Source organism: Salmo trutta, chromosome 13 (assembly GCF_901001165.1).
Source record: "Salmo trutta chromosome 13, fSalTru1.1, whole genome shotgun sequence".
In the NCBI taxonomy this organism is placed as follows: Eukaryota; Metazoa; Chordata; class Actinopteri; order Salmoniformes; family Salmonidae; genus Salmo; species Salmo trutta.
Window position 1 is genome coordinate 61,322,220 of NC_042969.1, and position 20,365 is coordinate 61,342,584.

Consider the following 20,365-nt stretch of genomic DNA (forward strand, 5'->3'; position numbering starts at 1 on the left):
CCAAAGCCACTCCTGCGTTGTCTTGGCTGTGTGCTTAGGGTTGTTGTTTTGTTGTGAACCTTCGCCCCAGTCTGAGGTCCTGAGCGCTCTGGATCAGATTTTTATCAACGAACTCTGTACTTTGCTCCGTTCATCTTTCCCTCTCCCAGTCCCTTCCACTGAAAAACATCCCCACAGCATGCTGCTGCCACCACCATGCCTCACCGTAGGGATGGTGCCAGGTTTCCTCCTGATGTGACGCTTGGCATTTAGGCCATAGAGTTCAATCTTGGTTTCATCAGACCAGAGAATGATGTTTCTCATGGTCTGAGAGTCCTTTAGGTGCCTTTTGGAAAACTCCAAGCGGACTGTCATGTGCCTTTTACTGAGGAGTGGTTTCCGTCTGGCCACTCTACCATAAAGGCCTGATTGGTGGAGTGCTGCAGAGATAATTGTCCTTCTGGAAGGTTCACCCATCTCCACAGAGGAACTGGAGCTCTGTCAGTGACCATCTGATTTTTGTTCACCTTTCTGACCAAGGCCCTTCTCCCCGATTGCTCAGTTTGTCAGGGCGACCAGCTCTAGGAAGAGTCTTGGTGGTTCCAAACTACTTCCATTTATAATGATGGAGGCCACTGTGTTCTTGGGTACCTTCAATATGGCAGACATTTTTTTTTTGTGCCTTGACCAAATCGTGTCTCGGAGCTCTACGGACAATTAGATCGACCTCATTGCTTAGTTTTTGTTCTGACATGCACTGTCAACTGTAGGACCTTATATAGACAGGTGTGTGCCTTTCTAAATCATGTCCAATCCATTGAATTGACCACAGGTGGACTCCAATCAAGTTGTAGAAACATCTCATGGATCATCAATGGAAACAGGATGCACCTGGGCTCAATTTCGAGTCTCGCGAAGTGTCTGAATACTTATATAAATAAGGTATTTCTGTTATTTTTTCGCTTCATGGTATTGTGTGTAATCCATTTTAAAATAAGGCTGTAACGTAACAAAATGTGCAAAAGTCAAGGGGTCTGAATACTTTACAAATGCACTGTAATACCACTAGAAATGAGAAACAAAAACTGTTAGATAATATTTGTTCAGGTAATGTAAGCTAGCTAGCTAGATATGGAAGCTCTCTCCCTCTCTTTGCAAGCTATCGACCTCAATTGGAAGTTGACTTGCAAACCAAAACCAGGCTAGCCTAACGTTCATAACTGGTTTAGCAGGGACGAGCTCACGTTAGCTGTATTAGCAAAATAATGTAATTTGATTACGACACTTTAAAACAAGCAACATTAGCACATCTGTATTATTTAACCGTGACCTATTTTCTAGTATGTTTGCCAATTTTCTGTTAACATTTAGCTAATTATGTGTCTGATATGTACATGGTCAAATAAAAAAAAGTAAACTTTTATCTGGTAATTACTGAAAACAAATTGTAACTTTAAAATCAGTCATGTTTATTCTAAGTCATGTCAGCGTTGGTGGTATAGTGGTAAGCATAGCTGCCTTCCAAGCAGTTGACCCGGGTTCGATTCCCGGCCAACGCAAGTCGTTTTGTACTACTGTCTGAGTCTGCATTTTTGGAAAATCATTTTGGCTATATACAAACAATTTTCTACATGTTTTTTTCTCCAAACAATGAACCGGCACAAAAGTGCCAACAATGCAGCACTGAATGAAAATGGTTAGCGTTGTAATGTAATCGTCAACCACCTGGCGACACCCGACGATTTTGGTCTCTAGTCGAAATCGGAAGCTATTTCAAGCTTTGTTTTATTAGCGTCTCGGAAGCAACATTAAGACATCCGGATTTCGGATTTTGCCTTCAAAATAAATGTCCGCGATAAAACGCTATGCGTATGATACAAAAGCAATCTTTCTTGCAGCTTTGCATAGTGCATTATGATAAAATATATATATATATATATATATATATATATAACTACATGGGGGGGAAATCTAAATAAAGAGAATTTCTACTTTATATAAGATCATTAATATTAGAAGGCGGAGCACATTGAGAAATGGTTGGAGATTAAGTAAATGAATGTATAGAACATAATAGCCTACCCTAGATAACTGTGATAACTGTGTGACTAACACATTTTAGATAATTACTATAACTCCTGATTTGGGCCAATCAGAGTTATTTTGTAATGCCTGATCTCTATGGAAAGATGATCATTCACCCAAGTTTCGTCTATGACGTCTATGCTTGAGCCAAACCAAAAACCAACGTACGTGGACGTGGAAATCAAGGCCGATCTGGACTTCACCAAAAAAAGACGGCCGGTCCTGACCGGACAAAAAAAACACGTCCAAAAGACTTCGGCCCTTGATGACTGGGGTGCAGCCTACAGTGTCGACCTGTAATGGAATTGTATGAATGCCCATCCATGTGTTAAGCCCACCGTTTGTAAAACAGGCTGTTGCATTGGCTAGTCCAGATTCCTGTGACTAATCAATTTGGCTATTTAAACTTCTGAATATCAGCTACCTAACTTTATCAGGAGTTATCCTGAATCTATTTCAAATGTGTTTACACAGAGGGAAATGCAAAATGATTTTATTTTTCGCTGTGATCAGCTCGTCAAAAATTTACGGATACAAACTTGAAACCACTGACTATGACAAATATTTTGTATTTTACATTGACCTGTCCTGTTTTTAGGATATGTTGTCAGCAAATGTCAGCAAATGTTTTATTTGATTGGGCGCATTAAAGTTAGGCTATGTAATCGGAGAAACCTGCTTGATGTAAAACATGTCACTCATTACATTGTATCTCCAACCTGTAGGCTACAGAAAAGCCCACGAACACTTTCTACCATATACTATGTCTGCTACATGATTTATGTTAGACGATTTTTTTACGGTAATTGGTGGAGCTCGGCAACCTAGAGATACGCGCTGAGAATGTAGAAGCGAAATATTTGACGCCCATGCATTTGACAAAGTGGGCATTGCTTATCACAGGGCGGCATCAGCGCTCACCTAAAAAGGTCATATGCCACTGGTTGAGAGAAATTGTCATGGTTTTTGTGCAGAATTATTTGTTTTTATTTGTTGTTGGAGGTGCGTTTTGGTCAGTTTAGCACAGAAAATGCCGCCCTCTTCAATATGCCGCTTAATGAGCGAAACGGCCTTGCTATCTATTGACTCACGTAGCCTTTTATAGACCCTAGGCTATTTTCCTATCGTCCCAATCCAAATGAAACCCAAAATCCTTACTCCTGTCTCGCATGAAAATTCCTAACTTTATTCGATAATCCATAGGTTGCATTGTCAATGCAAATCTGCTATATGCATGTCAAAATACCGCTATAACATTTTTCCAGCTTCTTTGCGCTGTCTGGTATTGCTGACCATATGAGAGCGTCAGTAGGGAATGTGTGATCAACAAACGGTATGACAGTAGATAAAACAGAGTTGGTCCCCGTTAAGTAGCCCTAATGATAGAGTAGGCTTAACTTTGATCGCCAATGACTTTGTTGTGAATTGCGAAACAAGCCACTCATAAATTCCGAGAGTTATCATGTTTCTCAATTAATTTAGTGCATTTCAGCAGTAGGCTATCTCGACACAGAGCGCGCTCAGGAGGCACAGAGCACATCCCAAATAAACTATAGCTTTGTCGAATCATACAAACTCTAACTGCAGTCAAACAAAGTAAAATTAGCAAAGTTGCTAAACTTTCTAGATAACCTACAACGAATTACAGAATCTCCTATTTGGCAAAATCGAGTTGATGATTATACAGATAGCAGATCAGCTCATGAATAAAGGGAGATGAAGAGAGAATTGTTGAATATCAAGGTATCTTAATATCAGTTTCACTTACTGTGAAATATTTACATAGTGGCACAGCCAAGCCGGAAATGTGGCGTAGTGACAATCTTATTTTGGGATTACCCTGGCATAGTGACCATATCTTGGTTTTACACGCTTTAAATGGGCACTTAGGATGTTTGCGGTATTTTCCAGGATTCTCTGTATAAATATAAGTTATTCCCGGTATTGAAATTTAGTAGATTTTCAGGAAAATATAAATCCCTAAAGGCAAGCAACACTATTATTCAGAACCCCATGAAATGACACCATATTAACATTCTAAAGACCCTACTGAGTATTCTCTACAATACTTTTACTGTGGCATCCAGAATAGTTTTTGCTTTATAAGCCAATATGTATTCCATATACAGTGCTTTCAGAAAGTATTCAGAATCCTTGACTTTTTCCACATTTTGTTACATTACAGCCTTATTTTAAATAGTTGTCCCCCCTAAATCTACACAAAATATCCCATCATGACAAAGCCAAAACAGGTTGAGGAGTCTTTGCACATTTATTCAAAATAAAATGGAATTATTCAATTTACATAAGTATTCAGACCCTTTACTCAGTACTTTGTTGAAGCACCTTTGAGTCTTCTTGGATATGAAGCTAAAAGTTTGGCACACCTGTATTTGGGGAGTTTCTCCAATTATTCTCTGCAGATCCTCTCATACTCTGTCAGGTTGGATGGGGAGCGTCGCTACACATCTATTTTCAGGTCTCTCCAGAGATGTTCGATCGGGTTCATGTCCAGGCTCTGGCTGGGCCACTCAAGGACATTCAGAAACTTGTCCCAAAGCCACTCCTGCATTGTCTTGGCTGTGTGCTTAGGGTCTTTGTCCTGTTGGAAGGTCAACCTTCGCCCCCAGTCTGAGGTCCTGAGCGCTCTGGAGCAGGTTTTCATCAAGGATCTGATGATGAGATGGTTATCCTTTTGGAAGGTTCTCCCATCTCCACAGAAGAACTCTGGAGCTCTGTCAGAGTGACCATTGGGTTCTTGGTCACCTCCCTGACCAAGGCCCTTCTCCCCCGTTTGGCCGGGCGGCTAGCTCTAGGAAGAGTCTTGGTGATTCCAAACTTCTTCAATTTAGGAATATTGGAGGCCACTGTGTTCTTGGGGACCTTCAATGCTGAAGACATTTTTTGGTACCCCTCCCCAGATTGGTGCCTTGACACAATCCTGTCTTGGAGCTCTAAATCAAATGTTATTGGTCACATACACGTGTTTAGCAGATGTTATTGCGGGTGTAGATAAATGTTTGTGCTTTTAGCTCCAACAGTGCAGTAACATCTAACAATTTCACAACACACACAAATCTAAGTGAAGTAATGTAATTAAGACTATATAAATTGACACTTCCTTCAACCTCATGGCTTGGTTTTTGCTCTGACATGCACTGTCAACTGTGGGACCTTATATAGACAGGCGTGTGCCTTTCCAAATAATTTCCAATCAATTGAATTTACCACAGATGGACTCCAATCAAGTTGTAGTAACATCTCAAGGATGATCAAAGGGAACAGGATGTACCTGAGCTCAATTTCGAGTCTCATGGCAAAGGGTCTGAATACTTATGTAAATTAAGTATTTCTGTTTTTTTTTATTTTATACATTTATACACAAAATCTAAAAACCTCTTTTCGCTTTGTCATTATGGGGTATCGTGTGTAGATGAATGAAGAAAAACATGTATTTAATCAATTTTCGAATAAAGCTGTAACGTAACAAAATGTGGAAAAGGGGAAGCGGTCTGAATACTTTCCAAATGCAATGATTTGCATTGTGGCCAACGGAATGAGTGGAGTAACATATACGTATTCAATATGTATTCCATATACGTGGATTCACATTGGGGGCATTTATTTGACCTTGGAAAATGTTTTAAAACCCACATTTATTGCTTAACGTTTAGACAATTATTTTTCATATATCGAATAAATACTGGTTATTGACACGTTTCTACTATTACATGGAAGACTTTTAAAATTGGAAATACCGTGACCCGGAAGTACTTTTTTGTGTTGCTATGAGACGCTGATTTTAGTTTTTTGTTAGGTAGCAGATTCCTTCCTTGAATAATTTGGAGTTTCGCCTTGCTAATGTTTTTATAATGCCAAACCAATTATTAGGCGCCGATATAGGCACCATTTGGTTCAGCGCAAGCAACTGGATATCAGCTTTGTGGCTTTTTATTTTACTGTAACGTTAGTTAGGAAGGTTAATTCATTCATTGTGACAAGCAGCATGGCGTCCGGAGGCGGTTCAACAACAACTGTCGGAGATATTGAGGAGGACGCTTCTCAGTTACTTTTCCCCAAAGGTTCGTATCCCGCTTATTTATGATAACTAGACTGAATATTACGATTCACTGAAGGTATTTAGCTAGCTAACTATATCCCACATTAAAACACACCTGTGTTCTGCATAGAGTTCGAGAACGCGGAGACACTTCTAAACTCCGAGGTACACATGCTTCTGGAGCATCGCAAGCAGCAGAACGAGAGTGCAGAGGACGAACAAGAGCTATCGGAGGTCTTCATGAAAACTCTGAATTATACTGCACTTTTCAGCCGGTTCTAAAACACAGAAACTATAGCCAGTGTCCGCAGGTCAGTGTAGCTGTTGTCACTATCACAACCAAAAACCAACGTCAATACCGTATAAAATACAATATATATTTATATGGTGGTAACTTTTCGTGATGACTGAAATTATTGCCCTGTATCCTATAGCTTGCTCTTACAGAAGAAGCTGCATAAATTTGAGCTGGCCAGTTTGGCCAACCTGTGTCCAGAAGCAGCGGAGGCCAAAGCCCTCATCCCTAGGTAGGACCTGCTGTTACTGCCTCCTCACATATCACCATACTCAGTCCTCTAACCCAGACTCTAAATCTTGTATCTATTTGGGTAGCAGTCGGCTCTTGACCATGAAATCAGGTGTAAATGTTTGGTATAAATGTAGTGACAATAGTTGTGCTGTTGTGTACTGAAGCCTGTTTGTTCTGTCTAAAGTCTGGAGGGGCGGTTTGAGGATGAGGAGCTGCAGCAGATCCTTGATGACATCCAGACCAAGAGAAGTTTCCAGTACTGAAGACAGTTCCTCCTCTGGCCTGTTCTAACCTAAACCCATCGTTATGCCAGAAAATACTGGGCTCTGCTACCCACCCAGAAGGACACTGTGCATCCTAAATGACACCCTATATAGTGAATAGGGTGCAGTTTGGGATGCAATCGGACTCTGACAGTTCTTCCCAGGATGGGTACCTCCAAATTGGACTTGGGGGGTGTATCGACAGCCGAGGGGTGCGTCAGGCACCGCAGATCCGTACATTCATTGCAGAGATGATACAGCTCCATTTAGAAGACCATACCAAGCTAGGATAAATACATACATTACTAAATGTAAATACTTTATAAATAAACATTTATTTTTTATTTTTATAACAGTTGGTTTTATTTTCTCATATACATCTGACAAATCCCAAATAGCACTTTTCAGTTTAGGCCCTTGTCAAAAGTAGTGCACTACATAAGGAATAGGGTGCCATTTGGGACACATACCATCAGCCATTCACACAGTAAATAGCCTCCTGTCCATCCAGAGCCTCAGGCAGCACACCACAGGAGGTAGCAGCCATCCTCACAGTATTCTTCCCATAGAGCCTCCTCTCATACTCCATCAGCTGCCTCCAGAAACCAGCATTGGGTCGGATATGAGGTCTGTACTTCAGGACCCACTCATGGGCCTGGCGCAGTGATACCCCCTCATACCTCATCAGGTAAGCCATGATCAGGGTAGGAGAACGGCTCCGGCCTGCAGTGCAGTGGACCAGCGTACTACCTGAGTGGTTGTTATGGATACGTTCTGCAACAGCATCGAAGTAGCAGGCCAGGGGGGCGTGAGGCTGGTCCAGTACGGGTACCTGGAAACACTCCACCCTCTCATACTGAGGACAGGGGTGCTCTGCTGTGGCGTTGACTATCAGAGTTATGTTCCTACTGTAGAGACCGGTGGGCTTGAAGACTGTGTCCACACCACCCAGATACAAAGACTGGGTGATCTGGGAGAATGACATTGACAGCTGCCCGGCTGTCTCACTACAACAGAGAAACACGATTAAATTGTAAAAAGATGCACAGGCAGCACAAACATGAATATCTTTACTTAATTGCGATTTGCCTTAGAGGCCAATATCGATTAACCTTAAACTTACTGTGTATATTTATTTTCTGTTTTACGGTGGCCTGTCGCATAGATTTGACGTAATGATCCACGTTCCGTCACGTGACTGAATTGTCATAGAGGTGCATTCAATTCGCTTGAACGTTTGCTACGTTGCGGAACGGTTTATACTGAACGACTCGTTATCCCAAAATGTTCTTCTACGTTCTTGAGCAGACTTTGATGTACGTTTGCTCCCGTGTGGCGAGGTATGGCTTGAAGCAATGAATGACGTATTTGTCGTCGGTCCAAATGATTAGCCAAGCAGGGAAGTTTGCAACATATGCCCCTCAGCCCTCGTTTTTAATGGAGTTTGCGAGTGTACAATTATGTTCACATTGGGGCCCGAGACGCCCCATAATTAAATTTGCGATGATTGTACATCCGCTAACAAAAGTCCACCAAAATGTAAAACCGCAACGTCAGTATGGAGTCAACATACAAGTGTAAGTAAAATCCAATGTAAATAAGTTAGAAATTGTGCTACTAATGCAAAGACACGTCTGTAAAAGCAATGATGTTTTTGTTTGGTTAGCTTATGGAAATTATAAAAATAAAACATTTTTATTCTTCAGAAGTTCCAGCTAGGCAGGCTAACGTTAGTTAGCTAATTAATTTGCTAGCTATCATACAGGAGTATATTAATAATTAAATAGTTAATATAAGTAGACATGCAATCATAATTGACTGTAGCGCATATAAAGCACCCACCCAGCTACCGGTAGCTGAAAACACAATCGTTGTGGGATGAATTTCCGGGCAAGGGCGGTCCATTTAAAATTAATTCCTCCCTCGCCCTGCAAGTGTAAACTTGTCAAACGTCATCAGAAGTATCCACTTAATTTGAGGGGAGAGGGTGTGCCTCTCCCCTCAGGGTGTTTGGAATGCCGCCGGTGACCATCGACTTGACAAAATGGATGGCGCCCAATGACTGTATATATGCCCACAACCCCTCCCTGTTTTTCAACTGGTGGTTCAGTACAGCACCGTTTCTGTTCAATTGAACGTTCCAGAACATAAAAACATACTGAACACAGACCCATTTTGATTGTTTCTTGGGCTGCATTCCAAACATGTAAAAGACACCCTCTCCCCTCAAATTAAGTGGACACTGATGACATATCATGAGTTGACACTTGCAGAGCAAGGGTGGAATTAATGAAATTAAATGGACCGCCCTTGCCTGTTATTAGTCATCATGGAACTACTGGTAGTAGCACAATTTCTAACTTATTTACATTTGTTTTTACTTACACTTGTATGTTGACTTGTCTCCATATTGATTTTGGTTTTAAGTTTTGTCTGACTTTTCTTAGCCAATGTACAATCATTGCAAATTGAATTATGGGGCTTTCAGACCCCAGAGTGAACAGAATTTTACACTCGATCACAAACGAGGGCTGAGATGGCCGCTGGGATTCCCCCAAGGGTGGGGGGTAAGTGGAGGAGGGTGTGTCTTACGTGTTTGGAACGCAACCTTAAAAAACCAGAGCTGCCAACTCCCAAGCATTGGCGGTGAGACACGCATTTGACCCTCTTTTCGCGCTCTCACGGCACACCTTTTATATCTCACGCATTTAAAAATACTGCATTTATTAGTCTGTGTGTAGTCCGCGCGTTAACGTTCCAACTGTGCTCCAAGTCGTTTGAAATCGGAGCATCTGCGCCTGCAATTTAACATCACGATCAGGAATCTCTATCATTGTGTTGCCACAGCACTGTGAACCGCGGCAGGTTTAAGCATGATTGTTCTTGTTTAAGTAAAGGATCAAGGGGCTCGGATGCGCGTTTTAAAGAAACGCCCCTCAGGATTAGAGTGGAGCTGAATGGAGAGCTCGTTCTTCACGGAGTTTATAAAACTGTAAAAAGAGCAGTACTGTAGCGTTGTTTTATGTACAATGTTGTCAACACAATTAGGTTGCGGTTACTCCCGTCCATATTGCAGAATGCAGCCTTTTTACAGCATGTACTAAAATCGATGTAATCCACACCATCATTAGTCCCCTCGTTTGGTGATTGGCATTTATGCTGTGACAATGAAAAGGCAGCAGACATACCTATTTCCCTTCAAATGTACAAAAGTGTACATTTGATTCTAGATGGGGTACAATACATATAAAACAATTTGGGTAGAGTGTAGGGGCACATTTATGTAATATTTGATTCAGTAGATTTGATTAGCTATTTACTTTATTTAATCTGATCAGTGGAACAATTCTAATTCGTAATGGGATAAAATATAGAGTAATTACTGTGATTCTCAGGAAGAACCCTACTGTTATTCCCCACAATTATTTTAGTATTCCACTTCTTCCCAATTTTGCCAGAGTAATCTCATATTTGAAATCTGATGCCTACTCATGTCTTTGAAAATTAATTATATGAGGCTATGCATTTTTGCAGCCATTTATGGACAGTTTTGAATAAATCATACAAATAAGCATGGGATATTAAATGCTCCAGGTATCAATATAATTGTTGATATTTTAGTATTGTGCACATACTAGACAGAGATGGTAGGACTCATAACTATTTTGTCTATGTAGAGTAAGATGATGGCAAGGATCTTCAACTAGTAGACATAAACCACCTGAATATTGATATTCATTAGACTTTTCTTGAAGATTGTGTGATCTTGAGAAATTAATTGTTATAGCAAGAACATTTTCAAACACCCAGCACTTGGGATACATAGATCTGGGGTGGCCAACCCTCCTGGAGAGCAAGCAGGATTTTCTTCCACTCCTATTTTAAAGAGAGTTTACCCAATGACAAAGTATAACATGTTTGTGTCCTTACCTTGAAAGCAGTCTATGGACAAGCAGACTGCAATCTATGATTTGGTTACCTACTGCCATCCACCATTAATATTTACAGTTCCTGTACAGAGCCTTGGTGTAGTGGTAACACTCCCAGGTATGTGTCGCATACATACTTTCCACCTGAGAAAAGGGATAATTCCCTGCTTCCGACCTTCCCACTGTTTCTAGCATCTGCCTGTCTCATTTCATTACAGTCTGAATAATGTGTCAAACACCTAAAAAATATGTGAAAAAAATATTAGCATAATTTTGAGTGCTCATTTAATGTTCAAAGCATCCTGAATACATCAAATAGTACACTATGGTCATAGGCCTCGAAATACATAGATTTGCAGGAAATTGGCTTTAAAAGAGTAAAATCTTCCTTGGGGAGGACCCTCCGTCTAGGGATTGTGCCAAGGGGCAATGAAATTCACACAGCAAATCTCAATCCAAGCTTTCTTCAAAAGTTGGCAGCACTGAAAAACTTATTTTTAAAATTATTTATTCAGGAACATTAATAGTTTTCTTTATCCTGTTATTCATAAGATGGTTAAGAGATGCAGTAATATGGTTATTATTGTGTAATAAAGATGTATAGCCTAATACAGATTTACATAGGACTATGTATTTTGTCTCACTTGGTGCTTTCAAGAAAGCTAGGAACTCGGGGGAAAAAACGAGGTCAAATCATTACTTCGGAAAGTCGGAGCTCTAGAAAGATGCCCGAGTTTCCGACTTTGAATTCCGATTTGAAAGACAATTCAAAAGATTTTTCCCAGTCGGAGCTCTGAAATTTCTGAGTTGTTTTTAACGCGACTCTGACACTAGACATGTTCAGGACATGCCCGATACACACACACACTCTCTCTCTCTCTCTCTCTCTCTCTCGCTCTCTCGCTCTCTCTCTCGCTCACAGAGCAGCAGCAAGCCAATAGAATGAATCTGACGTGTTGGTCATGAGATAGTGACTCATGCAGTAGAGCTTAAATTCCGCTTTTGAACCAGTTTTACTTTCATACACAACTCTCGACTAGACAGAACTTCATCGGGTAAGCAACAATTTTATTTTGTGGAATACTATTCTGCCCAGTAATTTAGTAGAAAAGTAGAGTAGGGCAATGATGACAGAATACAGCAGACCTATCTAAAACTATTAGTTTGAAACTGCCAAACACACCTTTTAAACACACAGTTAGCTGGGATTATTCTATCACACCACTCCAGATAAATCAAGACCATTTAGCTCACCTGGCTGTCGAAAAAGGAACAGAATGTAAAGTGTGTATAGTTTCTGTTCCTCGACTCATGCTTTTAGAAAAAGGGTACTATCTAGAACCTAAAGGTTATTCGGCTGTCCCCATAGGAGAACCCTTTGAATAAACTTTTTTGTTCCAGGTAGAACTCTTGGGTTCTATGTAAAACCCTTTCCACAGAGGGTTCTACAGTTCCTTCAGAAAGTATTCATACCCTTTGACTTATTCCACATTTAGTTGTGTTACAGCTTGAATTCAGAATTGATTAAATATATTTTTGTATTGAAAATTAAATAGAGAAATATCATACCTGTGAGTCGATACTTTGTAGAAGCACCTTTGGCAGAGATTACAGCTAAATCTTTCTGGGTAAATCTATGAGCTTTCCACACCTGGATTGTGCAACATTTGGCCATTATTCTCCCCCAAAATATTCAAACTCTGTCAAATTGGTTGTTGATCATTGCTATTAAACCATTTTCAGGTCTTGCCATAGATTTCCAAGTAGATTTAACCCTCCTGTTGTGTTCGTTTCATGGTAATTCATTCTGTGTTCCCGGTCCAAATGACCGCCCCATTATAGCTGATTATAAATCCATAATTATACATATATTATCACCTAATGTTGTGTTAGATCTTTTTATCAACTTAAGTTCTTGTGAACATTGCACGTTTTGAACTTCTATTTGCTATTTATGGCCTATAGGCCTCATTGACCTGAGCTCAAACAACTCGTTTTTGAGAAGAAAAAAAATCCATGGATTATTTTGACTATAACAAATACTCAGATGAAACATATTGTGCTATTTATCACAGACTACTTTGTGTCAAAGTTTAACAAGGACTTTCCTCCACACTAGTGTCATGATCAAAGATATGATTGGAGCCTTACATACAGTATATTGTTTGATCATTATGCTGCCACAGAATGAATTGTGAGCATGACCTCAAAAAAGCTTTATATACCAGAGCTGCAAGAAAAGTTATATTTGTTATTGAAACAATGTTGTGATTGTTTGTGAGAATGCCGACAGGTGTGGTTCCCATGGGGGAAAGATTCTATTGGGGAAAGGTTCCCGTGGGGGTTGACATGAAAGCCACGAAGGGGAGTGGTGTGTGTGTGTGTGTGTGTGTGTGTGTGTGTGTGTGCTCAAACACATGCATGTGGGGGTCTGGGAGAGGAAGTAAGTCCATCTGATGAATGGGTATGGGCCTGAACTACATTTTATACACTAATTGTAGTCTCACCCATTCATTTCTAATGACCGGACCGGGAACACCACAGGTGTACAAAAGTTAAATAAAACACCCAAAATGTAATGCACATCATCAAAATGTATTTTGTGTGTTCAGATGCCCTGTGTGGACAAAGTCATGGAACCTTATGACAATCAGATTAAATGAACTAAGAGAGAACTTGTAAATCGGTCCAGTTCAACCGGAACACAGCAGAAGGGTTAAGTCAAAACTAACTCAGGCCACTCAGAAACATTCACTGTCTTCTTGGTAAGCAACTCCAGTGTATATTTGGTAGTGGTGTAATGGACCGTAGTTGATCCGTGATCCGTACGGATAACCCCCCACGGTTCGGCACGCATGTGAACCACGGATCAATTGCAAAGTTGAACCATCTGTCACATCTGCTCCTGCAATGCCCTCTACTGCTCATCCTGTATCTCCTTGACCTGCCGCCACTCCCCCAGTACTCTCTCTCTCTCTCTCTCTCTCTCTGTCTCTCTCTCTCTCTCTGTCTCTCTCTGTCTCTGTCTCTCTCTCCCTCTCTCTCTCTCTCTGTCTGTGTGATTGTGTGGCCGGAGACAGGTGTGCTCGAGTCAGAACAGATCCCCACCAGCTGCAACCTGTTCCATAATCAAGATCGCTCCAAGTCGTTCCTCCAACGTAGACAAGTCGTTCCTCCATGACGTGAATGTGGCCTAAGCCTCTGTACTACTCGGTGAGTGTGTGGAGCTGTGCGTTGCCATAAAAATCAGTTATTATTAGTCTAACTCCACACATGATTTTGCCTCACAGGCTCCCCTGCCTGGTCTGGACAACTACACAGGCCTGCCCGGGGAAGGGATCGAGTATGGTTACATCCAAAATGGCATCCTATTACCTACAAAGGGCTGTAGTCAAAAAGTACAACGTTATAAAGGGAATAGGGTGCCATTTCAGATGAAATCTGAAAGATCACTCCCAGGAAATTAACTAAGTATACTACTACTTAGTCTGTACTATACTCGCAACCTGCTACCCATCAATGTCCTTACTCCCTATTAGTCCCTGTCTTAATTCTAGATTATGGTCATGCTTTTAGTAGGGTTTGTTTGTACGTCTGACTCTGAACCCTCACCCTTCTCTCCAACACTTCAGAAATACTATCCAGTAAGTTCTGTTTAGTGGTCGGGGAAGAGCTAAGCAAAAACAGAAGACCATTAGAGCAGCAAACAGACAGTTGAACAGAAGCTAAAGTCAATGAGGCTCGTAATGATCAAACAAAGACATTTGGAGTATGTCAAGAAAGACTCTCCCAAACCCCTCCCATAATCTTGTTCTCTGTCAGGATGGAGCAGATCCTCCCAGTGTCTAAGTTAGTTCCAAATGGCACCCTATTCTCTATGTAGTGCACTACTTTTGACCAAGGCCCTCTATATTGGGAATAGGGTGCAATTTGAGGGGTTGGCCTCAAATTGTTGGGGTTGGCCTCCTAATACACTGTTATTCTGAGAACAGTTGAAGTCACACGATAGGGGGTTTAAATACCTCCGTTGTGACTTCCATGTTCTCTCAACTCAGAGTTACTCAGTATGTAGATTGACTCTCTCTGTACCTCTGTGCATACCTCATGTCTGGCCAGCTTGCTATAGGGTGAGTGTCTCATGTCCATTACCTACCTTGCATAGAAGTAGGTTTGTTGCATGTTTGGTTGTTTCGGTTTAGAGCCGAGCCATCAGGACTCGAGAGTCAGCCCCTCAACCTCAGAAATTAATCTTTGTGTCCCAAGTGGCACCCTATAATGTTATAGTGCACTACTTTTGGCCAGAGCCCTATAGGCCCTGATCAAAAGTAGTGCACTATAAAGGGAGTACTGTGCCAGTTGGGAAACAACCTACCAGTAGTCTCCTCACGTGCCGACGGTGATGTGATCCCTGACCTGCAGAACTGTTCAGTTCAGGGAATGCATTCCCCACTACATAGCCCTAGTTTAACCCCCACTGTACACCACCTGCTATGGGATATTTACTGATCTGTGAATTGGGCAGTGGAGGGACACTGTAAAAGATGATTAAATTGTATTAGTCACATGTGTCGAATACAACACCTTACAGTGAAATGCTTACTTACAAGCCCTTAACCAACAATTCAGTTTTAAGAAAATACCTAAAAAAGTAAGAGGTAAGAAAAACTAATAATTAAGGAGCAGCAGTAAATAACAATAGCAGGGCTATATACAGGGGGCACTGGTTCAGAGTCAATGTGCCAATGTGCGGGGGCACCGGTGTCGAGGTAATTATGTACATGTACGTAGGGTTATTAAAGTGGCTATGCATAGATAATAACAGAGTAGCAGCAGCATGGGGGGGGGGACTCTTATGGCTTTCAGAAGCCTCTTGGACCTAGACTTGGCGCTCCGGTACCGCTTGCCATGCGGTAGCAGAGAGAAGTCTATGACTAGGGTGGCTGGAGTCTTTGACAATTTTTAGGGACTGCCTCTGACACCGCCTGGTATGGCAGGAAGTTTGGCCTCGGTGATGTACAGGTTCACAAGCTCTTTACGTTGTAAATGGATTACTCAATCACCACATACAGACTCGGAGGGAGGGAGGGAAAGAGAGTTAGCAGAAGAGATTAAATGGGTATCATTAGTTACAGACAGACCGTAAACCACCAACACGCTTGCTAGCACGTAGGGACCTAAAATGAATTCCCATTCAAAATCCTATTTTCCCTAAACCTTTACCCTAACCTGTAACTTAACCAAACCCTAATTCTAACCCTAATCGTAACCCTAAACCTAACCCCTAAGATTAAAATAGCCTTTGTCCTCATGGGTATGTGGGAAATGTCCCCACAAGGGAGAACTTTCCTTGTTTTACTATCCTTGTGGGGACTTTTGGGGATTTTAGGTCCACACACACAACTTTAGGAATAGGACATATCATGTTTTTATATGCAAAAGTATCTTACTGCTCTATTTTATTTAGAATTTACAGAATCCTTCTAACTTGTTGAAACTCGCCGAACAATGACTCCCACCAAGACAAGCCAGGACGGCTCTCACCATGACAGCTCAGTGGTTGCATCTGCCTCAAATATCCCCCCAACACAGATTCATATCAACAAAGGTTCCATCCTAACCCCCTCTGATGGCTCAGGGGACTCAGCAGGGTGGTCAGCCACTGTGAAGACCCCAGCCTCCGGGACCACCAGAGCCACAGCCAGCCAGGCCACGGGAGCAGGAGCAAAGACCACAGATGCACGTTACGCCAAAAAGAACATCCCTACTGTCAGATATCATCCTGGCATCACAGAGAAGAAACCTGAGGCCCATCAGCATAGTCATAGCCCTGTCAAGAGCAGCCAGGTCAGGGGTAAGCCTTTGATCTCTCCCCCCAGGACCAACCAGGTTGGGGGGAGCTCCGTGGTCTCTCCCCCCAGGCCTGAAGCCATGCCCCTGGGGTTAGGTCAGAAGATGGAGGGTGGTGTTGTGGAGGCGGTGGAGCTCCAAACCCGGGGCCAGAGGGAGAACCCCAGCTGGTTCGCCTGGCGTCAGAACCGCATTACAGCGTCCATCGCTCACCGCCTCGCCCACAGCCGCTTCGTCACTGGCCAGAGCCAGACCCCGCCTGCTTCCTATCTGGCCTCCATCACCGGCCGTGGCACCAACGTCAAAACCCGCGCCATGAACTGGGGCATTGAGCGGGAGGCCGAGGCCGTGCGGAGGTATCATTTATGTATTTAATATAAATGTCCTGCGATTGTTTTAAATGGGGAGGGCGGCTCATAATAATGGCTGGAACGGAGCAAATGGAATGGCATAAAGCCATGTGTTTGATGTATTTTATCAATCCACCCATTCCACTCCAGACATTACCAAAAGCCCGTCCTTCCCAATTAAGGTCCACCAACCACCTGGGTTTTCTATGGCTGTAAGGATGACAAACTAATTTCCCCTCAGAGATTAATAAATTACAATCTCATCTCTTTTCAGATATCAGAGCCTGAAGAGCAAGGCCCTGGGCCGGGCGGTGAGGGTGCAGGAGTGTGGCCTATTCATCGACCCCAAGCGCCCCTGGCTAGCAGGCAGCCCTGACGGCATTGTAGAGGACCAGAGGACCGGCCAACGGCTGCTCTGCCTGGAGGTCAAGTGTCCCTACAAGCACCGTCTGAACACTGTAGCCCAGGCCTGTAGAGAGGACCCAGCCTTCTGCCTGACGATACAGGACCAGGGTGTGGGACAGGTTGGTTAGGACATGTTGTATCATTGTACGCCCTGACCTAGGCTATGCCAAGATTGATTTTTTTTGTTCGAACATACTATCATAATAAAGGCATTTTAATTATATGAAGAGAACCCTGCCTTGGTCCCCCTTGTGACCAGTTAACCCCTTAACCAAAGAGCACCTTCAATCTATAAAGATCTACCTACTAGTGTATTCTAGCAGCGCCTCCCAATTCTTCTTTTCTTCTGTTCTCTACAGGTGAGGTACCATCTGAAACCAGACCACACCTACTACACCCAGATCCAGTGCCAGCTGGCGGTGACAGGGTTAACCCAGGCTGACCTAGTGGTGTTCACCCTGAAGGAAACAGCCATCATCCCTGTGACCTTTGACCCTACCTTCTGGGATGACACGCTGGTCAAGCTGGAGATGTTCTACACCAACGCTGTCCTGCCCTACGTCAGAGACAACGGACTGGACGTACCAGCCATGAGGCCAGAGGAGTAGCTAGCAGTCCAGGCATGTCTGGACACTGAACACACAGGGGGTGGCTAGCTGGTTCAGGATGTCAGATATGGAAGTCCTGAGACAAACTGTAGTTGTGTCTGTGGTGAAGGTCTGGGTAGGGTAAGTGGTAAAGGGCAATGGAGACTGCATAGATAAGTGGTGGAGGAACCTTCTGCTTTTGTCAGGTAGGCTTGGAGATTTGAATCTATCACTTTACTGTCAAATATTTGAATGTAAATAAACCATGCCTGCCTTAAGTCATCTTAGATACCTGGAGCTGATTTCATGCATGCAGAGATCAACCTACATGATCATCAGTAGTGTGGCAGCTGACTGGAACATAGAGTAGTTGTGCTGCAGATCGGGTGCTTAAATGGACACTAGAAGATGACATGCTTAATGATCGTGATGCTTTGCTCCATTAAAACAAGACCAAACCACATTATCTGGTCTGGTGACTGATGTTGTGTACAAGGTACTTGTGAAAAGAATATGTAATTATGTAAACAGAATAACAATGAGACTAACGAGTTAGTCCTTGACCTTTATTACTGCATGTGTCACATATAATAAACAACTCTAAGAAAAGCTAACTATTTACATCTTACTAAAAGTTTACCATCTGATATACAGAGTGTACAAAAAATTATGAACACCTGTAAAAGATTTAAGTGCCTTTGAATGGGGTATGGCAGTAGGCGCCAGGTACACCGGTTTGTGTCAAGAACTGCAACGCTGCTGGGATTTCATGCTCAACAGCAACTCAATATTAGGAAGGTGTTCTTAATGCTATGTGCACTGTGTACATAATGTGTTTGGAAGAGTGCCAGGCATCCACTAGGCACTGTATAATTATACAACTGACAGTCAAAGTCGCTGGCATGACAATCTTTTACATCTTAAATGACAAATGAAAATGCCTCTTTTGAGAAAGCAGTCTTCAGAAACCTGTCCATGTGTCTCAAATGGCACCCTATTCCTTACATAGTACAACACTAAGTAGTGAATTGAACATACTAGTGTAGATGAGCCAATGCAAGCCCTTAGGTTCAGTGATGTACCAATGAAGAGATGGGTGGAGGGAGCCTGAAGGGATAAAGGGATGGATGAAGGGAGGGGTGGCTGGAGCCTGAAGGGATAAAGGGATGGATGAAGGGAAGGGTGGCTGGAGCCTGAAGGGATAAGGGATGGATGAAGGGAAGGGTGGCTGGAGCCTGAAGGGATAAAGGGATGGATGAAGGGAAGGGTGGCTGGAGCCTGAAGGGATAAAGGGATGGATGAAGGGAAGGGTGACTGGAGCCTGAAGGGATAAAGGGATGGATGAAGGGAAGGGTGGCTGGAGCCTGAAGGGATAAAGGGATGGATGAAGGGAAGGGTGGCTGGAGCCTGAAGGGATAAAGGGATGGATGAAGGGAAGGGTGGCTGGAGCCTGAAGGGATAAAGGGATGGATGAAGGGAAGGGTGGCTGGAGCCTGAAGGGATAAAGGGATGGATGAAGGGAAGGGTGGCTGGAGCCTGAAGGGATAAAGGGATGGATGAAGGGAAGGGTGGCTGGAGCCTGAAGGGATAAAGGGATGGATGAAGGGAAGGGTGGCTGGAGCCTGAAGGGATAAAGGGATGGATGAAGGGAAGGGTGGCTGGAGCCTGAAGGGATAAAGGGATGGATGAAGGGAAGGGTGGCTGGAGCCTGAAGGGATAAAGGGATGGATGAAGGGAAGGGTGGCTGGAGCCTGAAGGGATAAAGGGATGGATGAAGGGAAGGGTGGCTGGAGCCTGAAGGGATAAAGGGATGGATGAAGGTAAGGGTGGCTGGAGCCTGAAGGGATAAAGGGATGGATGAAGGGAAGGGTGGCTGGAGCCTGAAGGGATAAAGGGATGGATGAAGGGAAGGGTGGCTGGAGCCTGAAGGGATAAAGGGATGGATGAAGGTAAGGGTGGATGGAGAGATGAAGGGACAGGTGGGGGTAAATGAGATTAGCATGTAAGAAGAAGTTATGTTCAGCATCTTTCACCCCTGCCCTCACTCCATCCCCCCATTCCCACTCCTGTAGCCCCTCATTCCTTCCAGAGAAGACATGATTGTCTGTGAATGGATGGACATTGTACAGTTCTGGAGACAGTGATAGGATCTTACAATGCCTGGATAGGTATTTTAAGTATCAGCTAGCGACATCATTGGGGCGGCAGCGTAGCCTAATGGTTAGAGCGTTGGACTAGTAACCGAAAGTTTGCAAGTTTGAATTCCCGAGCTGACAAGGTACAAATCTGTCATTCTGCCCCTGAACAAGGCAGTTAACCCACTGTTCCTAG

General features: G+C 43.0%; 2 protein-coding genes, 1 non-coding gene and 1 pseudogene across 5 annotated transcripts; 3 read left to right on the plus strand and 1 right to left on the minus strand.

The window, feature by feature from the left end:
* Positions 1 to 1,466: 1,466 nt before the first annotated feature.
* On the plus strand, positions 1,467 to 1,538 carry trnag-ucc (transfer RNA glycine (anticodon UCC)). Its single transcript has one exon. It is a non-coding gene; the product is annotated as a tRNA-Gly (tRNA).
* Positions 1,539 to 5,592: 4,054 nt separating this feature from the next.
* Positions 5,593 to 7,266, plus strand: LOC115206236 (DNA-directed RNA polymerase II subunit RPB4-like; annotated as a pseudogene).
* LOC115206235 (dual specificity protein phosphatase 14) lies at positions 7,233 to 9,267 on the minus strand. The gene is made up of 2 exons (XM_029772964.1): positions 8,040 to 9,267; positions 7,233 to 7,923 (listed from the first exon to the last, which is right to left on the minus strand). The coding sequence occupies exon 2, from the start codon at positions 7,899 to 7,901 to the stop codon at positions 7,389 to 7,391; it is 513 nt and encodes a 170-aa protein (XP_029628824.1). The 5' UTR covers positions 7,902 to 7,923; positions 8,040 to 9,267; the 3' UTR covers positions 7,233 to 7,388.
* A 2,535-nt stretch (positions 9,268 to 11,802) lies between these two features.
* LOC115206233 (uncharacterized) lies at positions 11,803 to 18,497 on the plus strand. Of its 3 annotated transcripts, XM_029772961.1 has the most exons (5): positions 11,813 to 11,900; positions 13,926 to 14,058; positions 16,310 to 17,048; positions 17,317 to 17,566; positions 17,807 to 18,497. In XM_029772961.1, the coding sequence occupies exons 3-5, from the start codon at positions 16,351 to 16,353 to the stop codon at positions 18,053 to 18,055; spliced, it is 1,197 nt and encodes a 398-aa protein (XP_029628821.1). In that variant the 5' UTR covers positions 11,813 to 11,900; positions 13,926 to 14,058; positions 16,310 to 16,350; the 3' UTR covers positions 18,056 to 18,497. The 3 variants fall into 3 exon arrangements, with proteins under 3 accessions (XP_029628823.1, XP_029628821.1, XP_029628822.1); XM_029772963.1 differs by lacking the exon at positions 13,926 to 14,058 and having other exon boundaries at positions 11,803 to 11,900; XM_029772962.1 differs by lacking the exon at positions 11,813 to 11,900 and having other exon boundaries at positions 13,885 to 14,058.
* The last annotated feature ends 1,868 nt before the right edge of the window (positions 18,498 to 20,365 follow it).